This window comes from Bombina bombina, chromosome 8, assembly GCF_027579735.1.
Source record: "Bombina bombina isolate aBomBom1 chromosome 8, aBomBom1.pri, whole genome shotgun sequence".
Lineage (NCBI taxonomy): Eukaryota > Metazoa > Chordata > Amphibia > Anura > Bombinatoridae > Bombina > Bombina bombina.
The window spans coordinates 35,276,239-35,287,563 of NC_069506.1; the positions used below are offsets into that span (position 1 = coordinate 35,276,239).

At 41.1% G+C, this 11,325-nt stretch overlaps 1 protein-coding gene across 2 annotated transcripts in view; it reads right to left on the reverse strand.

The window, feature by feature from the left end:
* The window catches only part of IFFO2 (intermediate filament family orphan 2), a 130,432-nt gene extending 120,938 nt beyond the window's left edge, over window positions 1-9,494 (reverse strand). For both annotated transcript variants that reach the window (XM_053690275.1, XM_053690274.1), the window contains exon 1: window positions 8,697-9,494. In XM_053690275.1, coding sequence (XP_053546250.1) covers window positions 8,697-9,226 — 530 coding nt within the window. In that variant the 5' untranslated portion in view covers window positions 9,227-9,494. The remainder of the gene's footprint in view (window positions 1-8,696) is intronic.
* Window positions 9,495-11,325: the final 1,831 nt, after the last annotated feature.

Sequence of the window (11,325 nt, forward strand, 5' to 3'; positions counted from 1 at the left end):
CTAAAATACACTCACTTAAAAAGGGACATGAAACCCAAATTTATTTAATTCATGATTCAGATAGAGAATACAATTTTAAACAACATTCCAAATTACTTCTATTATCTAGTTTGTTTCATTATTTATATATCCTTTGTTGAAGAAATAGCAATGCATATGGGTGAGCCAATCACACGAGACGTCTATGTGCAGCCACCAATCAGCATCTACTAGATATACTATTCAATAAAGGATATGAAGAGAATGGAGCAAATTAGAAAGTTGTTTAAAAATTACCTGCTCTTTCTAAATCATGAAAGAAAAAAAAAAAAAAAATTCGGGTTTCATATCCCTTTAAATTGGCATTATATTGTAGCTTGTTAGAGCATGTATTTTTTGTTTATTTATTAGAATATAGATAACCCCCTAAAAGGTTCCGCTCATGACACAACCGCTGATTGGTGGGGTTAATGGGCTGCCTCTCTTGATTGGCTGCAATGCTTTCAGCTCTGGAGAAGGACCTATCCGTTTAACTCCTTTGCAGGGATCTAAGTACTGCAAAACACATTTTTTTTTAACAGATTAGAGTACGTAATTTAGCCACCAATCAGCAAGCGCTACCCAGGTGCTGAACCAAAAATGCTCATTTGCTTTACTTTCTTGCTTTTCAAATAAAGATAGCAAGAGAATAGAGAAAATTGATAATAGGAGTAAATTAGAAAGTTGCTTAAAATTGCCTGGTCTATCTGAATCATTTAAGTAAAAAAAAAAAAAATGGGATTAGTGTCCCTTTAACAGGAAGTGCATTAAAGCGTCAGATTGCTGCAGAGCTCTGCTTTTTGAAGGAGGAAAAGAAAAATGTTTGCTAAGCTGGGAGGACTACGCACCACCAGGGGGGATTTTATTCAAATTAATATTAAACAAAAGTTATTAATGAACATATTTTGTATGCCGTTAAATAAGCCTTTTTGTTTTTTTATTACAATCTTATAAGGCTTCACCTGGAAAGAAAAATAATAAAATAAGATCTAAAACAGCCAAGTCAGCAAATTAACCTTAGAAAATTATTTTTATATGTTAAAGGGGACCCTAAACACTAAATATGCTTCATGCACCTCTAATCATGGGTGCTGCCATTTTGTATCCGAGGTTACACTGCAGGTGTCTGAAGGAAAGTCAGCACTGGAATTAAGTGAAAAGGTAGAGTTCAACACGGTGACACCAATAAATAGGTAGAGTAGGGGAATAACCTCAATACGAAGTTTATAAAATGTATTTAGAGTTTAATGTTTCTTTAACATAAAGGGGAGAGGTTTTTTTTATTTTTGACAAACAGTTATTTTTGCACTCCGATAAACTCGTGATCCCACTGGCCATGGGTTACAGGTGATAAGTCAGTGAACTTCACCTATCTAAAGGTAGTATTTGATCTTTTTGGAAACAGCACTTTTTTTTGAAGATTTCACATCTTTGTGCTTTGCACTGACTGGGGCTAGGGGGTGGGGGTAGCTGGGGAAGACTGACATTTTAACTCTCAGCATCACGGAGCAGAAAACAGACATCAGTCATCTGTTCTACAAAATGCAATTCTGCACTTTTCATCAGGTAATTAAAGGGACAGTATACACCAATTGTCATATAACTGCATGTAACAGACACTACTATAAAGAATATGCACATATACCGACTACAAATCCAGTATAAAAACAGTTTAAAATGTACTTAGCAGCTCCCAGTTTAGCACGGTTGATGTGGTTAGGCTGGGACACCCACTGAAAGGGGCTGGGAAAGCAGGAAGCGCAGAGTCTCCCCCCTCCCCTGCAAATGAAAACAAACACGAGCAAGCAAGAGTCTGTAGACTGAGTCTACGGGGCTGATTTATTAAGATGCGGGCGGACATCCATTGTAGCGGATCATATCAGCCCGACATTGCTGAATGCAGACAGTATACGCTGTCAGCATTTAACATTGCGCAAGCATTTCTAGTGAAATGCTTGTGCAATGCCACCCCCTGCAGATTCGCGACCAATCGGCCACTAGCAGGGGGTGTCAATCATCCTGATCGGGCTGATTGCTGTCCGCCGCCTCAGATATGGTGGATAAGTTAAGGAGCAGAGGTCTTATGGCCGCTGCTTCTTAAAGGGATACTTAACCCAATTTTTTTCTTTCGTGATTCAGATAAAGCATGAAATTTTAAGCAACTTTCTAATTTACGCCCTATTATCAAATGTTCTTCATTCTCTTGGAATCTTTATTTGAAAAGCAAGAATGTAAGTTTAGATGTCGGCCCATTTTTGGTGAACAACCTGGGTTGTTCTTGCTGATTGGTAGATAAATGCATCCACCAATAAACAAGTGCTGTCCAGGGCTTCTGAACCAAAAATTGGCTGGTTTCTTAGCTTAGATGCCTTCTTTTTCAAATAAAGATAGCAAGAGAATGAAGAAAAATTGATAATAGGAGTAAATTAGAAAGTTGCTTAAAATTGCATGCTCTATCTGAATCACAAAAGAAAAAAATTGGGTTCAGTGTCCCTTTAAATGGATACTAAACCCAATTTTTTTATTTCATGATTCAGATAGAGCATGAGATTTTAAGCACCTTTCTAATTTACTCCTATTATCAATTTTTTTGTTCTCATGCTATCTTGATTGGAAAAAGCAGTACTGTAAGCTTTAGAGCCAGACCATTTTTTGTTCAGCACATGGGTAGCACTTGCTGATTTGTGGCTAAATGTAGCAAACCAATCAGCAAGCTCTACCAAGGTGCTGAACTAAAAAAATGGACCAGCTCCTAACCTTTTATTACTGCTTTTTCAAATCAAGATAACATGAGAACAAAGAAAAATTGATAATAGGAGTAAATTAGAAAGTTGATTAAAATTGCATGCTCTATCTGAATCATGAAAGAAAAAATGAGGGGTTAGTAGTATCCCTTTAAGTCCTGACTCCGGCGAGCCTGAAGGCTTGTGCGGAATAAACAGCTTGACTGCTTAATAATTCGGCCCCTACATCGGATACTTTGGGGCTTGGTTAGGAGTCTGAAAATCAACACAATGTTATTAAAAAAATAAGCAAAACTATACATTCTTACAAAAACACTCCCAGGTGGGCTATATAAATGGATCATATACAAAACATTCATGCAAAGACAAATCTAGTGTACAATTAGAGACTTAAAGGGACAGTAAACACAGATTGTATTTTAAAAAGTTTTCTAGCATATCTAGGTAGGGCTGAGAAGCAGCAATGCAATACTGGGAGCTAGCTAAACCAATGATGTGAGCCAATGACAAGAGGCATATATGTCCAGCCACCAATCAGCAGCTAGGAACCAGAAGTGCATTGCTGCTCTTCAGTCTACCCAAGTGGTTTTCAACAAAGGATGCAAAAGGAACAAAGCAAATTTGATTACAGAAATAAACATTGCATGCACTACTCATTTTAGCTTTTGCATCCCTTTAATAAACACCATCAGTGTAAAGTCAGACAGACAAACAGTTTATTAGCACTAAACACTTTATGAGTTTAAAGTGTCACAATAAATCAGTCTGAGAACTTTAACTTCCACTAGTTTGCAAGAGCACCCCGGGGAGGACATGAAGACAACAATTCTTTCCTCATCTGCCCTTGCTTGCAGGCACCTTACAGCAGACGTCCCTCCCATGAGAAATACTTCTAAAGGTAACAAAAAATATTCAAAAAATGATTGAGTTTTGGTAACAAGAAAGTGATTCAACCAGCCGGTACATAGTCTGCTGCTTCACATACTTGTTAAAGGTGCAGTCTTTGACGCACATATTCTTTGGCTGTTTTCCCAACAAATTTGTTATACTCTGCAATGATGTTACCCCTTTCCTTTACATTCTACAAAACTCTTCCAATTCTTAGGGTGCATTACACATTTAATTAAAATTGTACTGTGCCAACTCTACACAGAGACCGGAGCATATCCTAGAACATTATACACAGTGATTGCTTGATCAGTGTTAATGCTCATTTGTATCTGTCTGCCCCTAATTAGCCATTGAAAATGAGATAAGGTAATCCTATTTGAGAGGCTTTTCCCAAGGGTATGCCCCTGGACATTTTGTTAAAGTGGCAGTTTTAAATACCTTAAAAGGGATGATTTGTACAGATATTTGGCAATATGTTTGCTGCTATGCACTATTGAATTCACACAGATAACAAGTTCATATTAATTGTATTCGGTCTCAACTGGAACTAATTTACATCAATGAGTACAGGCTAATTTATTTATTTTTTACCTCTTCGGAATATATTGGCTAATAGGTTGGTGATAGTAAGTTATACTCTAAGAAAATCTACAAAATCCCCAGTGATTTTAGTAATAGGCTGGGTAGAAAAAAAACAGAATGTCAGATGATCAGGATAATATTGCAAAGCTTTGTCATGTGACCAATAAAGAAGGTGCCTTTTTATGACGACAAGGTCCTCTTAGGCAGCTGCCTACTTGCCTTATAAAATAATCTGCCCATATCATTGCAGACAATATGCAGACACCCAGTATGAACATGCTATTTTTATGCAAATTCATATTCATTGTGTAGTGACTTTCACCACAGAGCCACCTTTAATGTGAAGTGAATATTTTCTCATGCACTGAATAACTTCAGCTTGATTCAGATTCTCACAAAAAGTAAAGATAATGTGTCTGCATATAAAGTAGATAACATGGTGCAGCCCTCTGGCAACCAAAGGGTTAAAGTAGGTAGCAGGATGCATTTTAAGTCAGTGCTCCTCATACCCATCTGTCATGCACAGTACTCTATATAAGGGAGAGACAGGAGCCGAGAGATTAATTTTAATGCATTACTTCCATGTCTATATTAGCTGGGCATTTGCACCACAAATAGATATAGTGGCTTTGTAAGAAATGTAGAATGGATGGTTTTATACACCTATAAATATCCCACTTAGCTGATGCTAGGAATCCCATTCATTCTTACAATTAAATTACTAGATCTCTTCATCTGGAAAGCTAATCCTTGTATATGCAATAGGAACGTTTCCTCTTTTCAAAATACACGCCTTGTTTTCCAGTGGTTTTTTTCAGAAATTATTTTTATTTAACTTTTATTACATAATCTAATACTGCATATCTGAAAAATCATATTCAGATCAGCACACTGCTCCTTCTCAAAAAAAAGGATTATTCTTTATACTTATCTATATAGAAACGCAGACAGATGCTAGAAACCTGAAATGCAATGTGCGTGGTACATACTTTAACTTCCAACAAGTGATAAGCAATGAAGACGTTTATGGTATAAAAAAGCAGAAAAAATATTGCTGTGACCTAATGCCTGTACTAGAACGTAATCGAAAATAGGTTTGTCCAACAAAAGCCAAAAAAATTGTAAAATGCAAAAGAAACACTCTAATGTACCATCACATTACTGCTTGCCTCTATGTGTTAACCACTGCTTAATATACACAAATGTTAGGCCAACTGAATGGCAATACACATAGGGAACCAATCAGAACACTATGTACATAGCTGCCAATTATTGGTTGTGTCCAGTTTAGGAATGGAAGTGTATTGAACCCCTTTAACTGAGATGATGTAGTTATAGGTAAACAGCAGTGTGATAGTTAAAGGGACTTGAAACCCCCACATTGTCTTTCATGATTCAGATAGAGAATTTAATTTTAAACAGCTTCACAATTAACTTGTATCATCTAATTTGCTACATTATCTTGGTATCCTTTGTTGAAGAAGCAGCAATTCACTACTGGGAGCCAGCTGAACGCATTGGATGAGCCAATGACATGATGCAAACCATGTACAGCCACCAATCAGCAGCTAATTAGCCTACCTAGGTATAGTTTTCAACAAAGCAAATTAGATAATAGAAAATTATAAAGTTGTTTAAAATCACATGCTACGAATCATGAAAGAGAAAATTTGGGTTTCATGTCACTTTAAAATTTAGGAGCAAGTAATAATATTTAGCCAAACAGTGGTATTTGTATAGAGAGAGTAATCCAAAAAGTTAGGAGCCTAGGGTAAAATTCTAGTAGCCAGTGGCTCCCTGGATCCTAGGTTTGTCTAGCCCTGCGAGCACACTAATGCAATAACTATCACACTTCTAAGTCCTTTAACAGAAAACTATAGGGTGCTAATCACTTAAAAGACAGATGGACACCCCACTATAGCAGACTATGTGCGGCATAGAATTACAAATGCCATAAAACCAAATATGATGTCAGTTTTAAAGTAACCTAAACATGCAACGTCTGCTTTATTGCAAATTATGTTAGTCCCGGAATATTTTATAATCATTATAAGTTAGACTCCATTAGCAGCACCAGTAAAATTCTATACAGAACATAAAGTCAACATAAAAATAGATGTTCTCTCCTTCAGCACCCCTCAAATCCTCCAGCCTTCTACATTAACATGAGATTCACTAAACACAGACTCACACCCTATCTATCCCCTAACAATCATGCATAGTCAAACACTGAAATGTCTTAATGGTCCATATTCTCATTACCTCTTGACAAAGAATGGGTCCTACTGCCCACTTAATTGCAAATCCCTCATTTTGCTGCATACATTTTAACCCCTTGTTTGCTAGTGACGGTTCCAATGTTTTGCAGCCCTATCAAGAAGGCAAATAGTTTACATTTACAGTATTTTGCTCATAAAAATAAAGATAAATTAGGTTGAGCTATATATGTTGAGATATGATTGACTCATTTTTCAGCCCTTACTAAAATCTGGCTGGGTTTAGTGCCTCCCATAAATGTTTCCTTTTTCCTTCTGGCACACGGACATCATTAGGAATCTGAGGACTATGTCATTTTAGGTCCCTCCTATCCTGCACTAAACACAGCACCCTGCAGTCAGCAGAAATTAGACTATAAATGCAGTAGCATAACGCACACCCTGGGATGCTCGTGTGCTATTCTCAGCCTGGATCAACATTAGATTTCTGCACAGATCTTATTTCGGAAACAAACCACAACCACGGTCTGTTAAAACACTTCACTGCTGGAGGAATGTGATCATTTTAAAGGGTGACCTTGTGGTTATAGAACGAGTGACACCTACACACCTTGTGTTGTTGCTTATAAACAGGGCAAGGGTCAGAGGGTAAGGATGGAGTAGAATGAGGAGACAAAACATATAACATGGGCCACTGATAAGGTGTCAGGAGCAGGTTGTGTATAATATGGGGCAGCATGAAATAAAAAGAGGCTGAATAATGAAGTTTTTTGAAATAGTGTATGGGACTGCATGAGGATGGTACTTATAGGGCAGCATCAACAGTATGCAAGGGGCGAACTGAGGAAGAGGTGAGACTGAGCACATGAATCACACTAAAACAAGAGCAAGACTGTTGTAGGCAGAGAGCCAGTAAGGAAATGGGCACAATGAGAGATAGAGGGTCAGAAAGCGAAACAATCAAGAGCAGGAGAGAGAAAGGAAGACTGTGTATAATGCATAGGCTGCCATTGTGCAGAATAAGTGGGGTAAACCACATGGTATGGAGCAGAATAAGACATGGCACAAGGCAGTATGATCAGCAGGAGACCTAGCATTGGGAAAAGAACATAAGAGAGCACATGGCAATGACAATATAATAAAGTGACACATGACATGGTGCAGAATAATAAAGTGACAGACATGACATGGGGCTGAGTAATAAAGTGACAGACATGACATGGGGCAGAGTAATAAAGTGACAGACATGACATGGGGCAGAGTAATAAAGGGACAGACATGACATGGGGCAGGGTAATAAAGTGACAGACATGACATGGGGCAGAATAATAAAGTGACAGACATGACATGGGGCAGAATAATAAAGTGACAGACATAACATGGGGCAGGATAATAAAGGGACAGACATGACATGGGGCAGAATAATAAAGTGACAGACATAACATGGGGCAGGATAATAAAGTGACAGACATGACATGGGGCAGAATAATAAAGTGACAGACATGACATGGGGCAGGATAATAAAGTGACAGACATGACATGGGGCAGGATAATAAAGTGACAGACATGACATGGGGCAGAATAATAAAGTGACAGACATGACATGGGGCAGGATAATAAAGTGACAGACATGACATGGGGCAGGATAATAAAGTGACAGACATGACATGGGGCAGGATAATAAAGTGACAGACATGACATGGGGCAGGATAATAAAGTGACAGACATGACATGGGGCAGGATAATAAAGTGACAGACATGACATGGGGCAGGATAATAAAGTGACAGACATGACATGGGGCAGAATAATAAAGTGACAGACATGGAGCAGGATAATAAAGTGACAGACATGGAGCAGGATAATAAAGTGACAGACATGACATGGAGCAGGATAATAAAGTGACAGACATGACATGGGGCAGGATAATAAAGGGGGTATATGGGATTGGTAATATTAAGAAGAGGAGATTTATGGCATGGGGCAGAATGGAGGGGACATAGCTCTGGGCAGAGGAGGGAACAAAAAGCATGAGACAGATGTGACAATGAGGTTGACCACAGAGAAGATTGAGAGCACAAGGTGAAATTGGCACAGGAAGTACCCATGGCAGAGGATAGGAAGAAGATCCTGGGTCACAGTGATAACAGAGATGGGACAGAAGTACAAGGAGTGGGGCTACAGAATGAGTGTGACCATAGGGGCATCCGCTTGTGTACCGGGCATTATGGCCCCAGATTCACTTACTTCTTCCGGTACTCGTCCCGCTCCCGTTTCACCTTGGCCAGGACGTTATAGAGAGCCCGGATCTCAGGGGTAATAGTGTCTATTTGCACTCCCACCCCATCCGGATGAGTCCATGACACTCCGGGTCCCTGCAGGGTCTCTAGGCCGCCCCCGGTGCGCCGCACGTGGGTGTAGCTCCAGATGGTCCCCGGCATCCTGCTGTACCTGGGTAGGTTGGCATTGCCCTGGGGCGCGGGCACCGTGTGGTCTGCCCCATCGGTCTGCACTCCCTGGTCCCGGTAGAAGGTTTTGAACCTGCCGCGGCGCTCCTGCCGGCTCTGGCCATACTGCTCGGACAGCTGCTTCTCCAACAGCCGGTTCCGCCGCTCCAGCTCGTGCACCTTAGCCAGGAAGCAGCGGAACCGGACGTTCAGGGTCTTCAGCACGTGGATGTTAGAGCCCAAGTCATTGCGGAGAGCCATAGTGACCGGGGCCGAGCCGGGATTGGGATCCAGAGCCCGGGCCATGTCCCCGAAAAGCAAAGAGTTCATGTTTGCGGTATCCGATTGCAGAACAAGAAGGCGGCTCACTGCATCCTCAGCGGTGTGTCCGGGGTAATGGGTCCGCAGTATCTGGGTGGAGGCTCCGTGTATGATGTTAGGTACCTGGGATGCAGGGCGGGTACCCGGGGAAGGATGCTCTGAGGATAGTGCGGGGGATCTCGGGTAATGTAGTGACAGCTCGGTATATCGGGTCCTGGCTCGGTATAGGATGCTCAGAGCTATGCAGCACTAGGCAGGTCCATGGCTATCTCTGAGCAGCCGCAGCTCCTGCGCTATGTTAGGTACCAGGCACACCCCCTGCGCCCAGGGCAACGGCATCCACCGCCCCTCATGAAAAAAGCCCCGCCCTGTTACAAGCAGACACGCCCAATCACTGCCTTTCGTGCTTATAGCTCCGCCCCTAATGACGGAGTTAAACAGCAACGTCGCAGCTCCGCCTCTCACCCATGGAAGTAGCTTCAGAGACCGACCCACTTTATGCAGCCCCGCCCCTTACAGCCGGAGCGGTGACACAGCAACGCCCCATTTTCATCAAAACCCGCCCACGTATCCATAGAAACAGCAGAGGCCGACCCAATACAACTATCGACAAACACAACACATGCACCCGCCCCCCCCAAAAAAAACACAAATGCGCCAGGCCCCCTGCACCCAGATACGCAGCCCCTTGAATTTCACTCTTCTACCTGAAAGATTTGCTCGTCCATATGCAGGAGGGGTATTTCAGTATCTGTAGAAACCACACAGGAGCTCCCTCTGGTCCTGCAGACAGGGTTGGTGATGCAGTTGGTAACAAGCTGTACCGCAGTACTTGTAATCATTATGTTGCTCCTTCTGTAATACCTATCCGAAAACTGCTTCACTCACAGGTAAGAGAAAAGTAAATAGTTTATAAAGGGACATAAAATCCATCATTTTTTTATTCATTATTTAGATAGAGAATACAATTTTAAGATAGTTTCCAATTTACTTCTATTATCAAATTTGCTTTGTTCCCATGTTATTCTTTGTTGAAGAGATACCTAGATAGGCAGGGCCGTCTTTAACACAGGGCAAAAGGGGCAGCTGCCCAGGGCCCAGTCTCTTTTGAGGGGCCCAAGAGTCCTAAAAGAAATATATATATATATTTTTTTTTAATGGTTCATACCAGACTGCTGATGTGACATGGGGAACACACACATTCAGTCCTAATACTGTCAGTCAAAACTACTCTGTTTATATATATATATATATTTTTTTTTTTAAACTGTGACAGACCGTGCCGGTGTCATGTGACATGCCAAGCTATTGCCATGTGCTGTTTTAGATGTGCTCTGTGCAGCACTGAATGCAAAGCCCTAACTTGGCATCCAGCCATTCCCACTGCATCAGAAAAGGTCCTACTGGGGTTACTACTGTTACCGGGTGGTGGGGATTGTTTCTGGGTAGGGCTGACTGTAGGCGCATGCAGCAGAAAGCTGGAGCGGCAAGCACGTGAGGATTTGAGCATCTGTGCAGCTGCATACACTGCTCTCTTCGGTCTTGAGGCTATGTGATCATCTCACACTGTATCCATGCAGCCTTGGACAGACATCATTAAGTCTGCTGGTCTCCTTAGCCCTGCTCTTTATGCTGTGGCCCTAAGATCAACTAACTGAAGTTTGTTAGGGGAACAGTGGTTTGTAGGAAGGTGTCAGTGGGAAGAATAAGTGAGTGCACACAGACCCCTCCCCATGCAGCATTGTCTAGTGCACGGTGAGAGGGAACTTGTTCCTAGCAAGTGACATGTGCTGATGTATAGTGTCATGCTGATACTTCACACATTAATGTAAGGTTTATTTTTATAGTTTTTGTTTTCTCTCTGTCTCAGATTTTACAGCTTCCCATAGTAGTTCTGCTGTTCCAGTCAGTAAACTTATATTTGTCTGCACCTCCATGCTTCCTCCTCAGGCTTTACCTTGCTTTGCTCCTGTTGGCTGCCCTAAATCTCTTTAACCAACTAACCTCACACCAGAATCACATTGAAAACAATATTAAATGAATCCACAGTGGAGGAATTTATATATTTATTTACTTATTAGTACTGCTTAGGTCCAGTTTCACATATT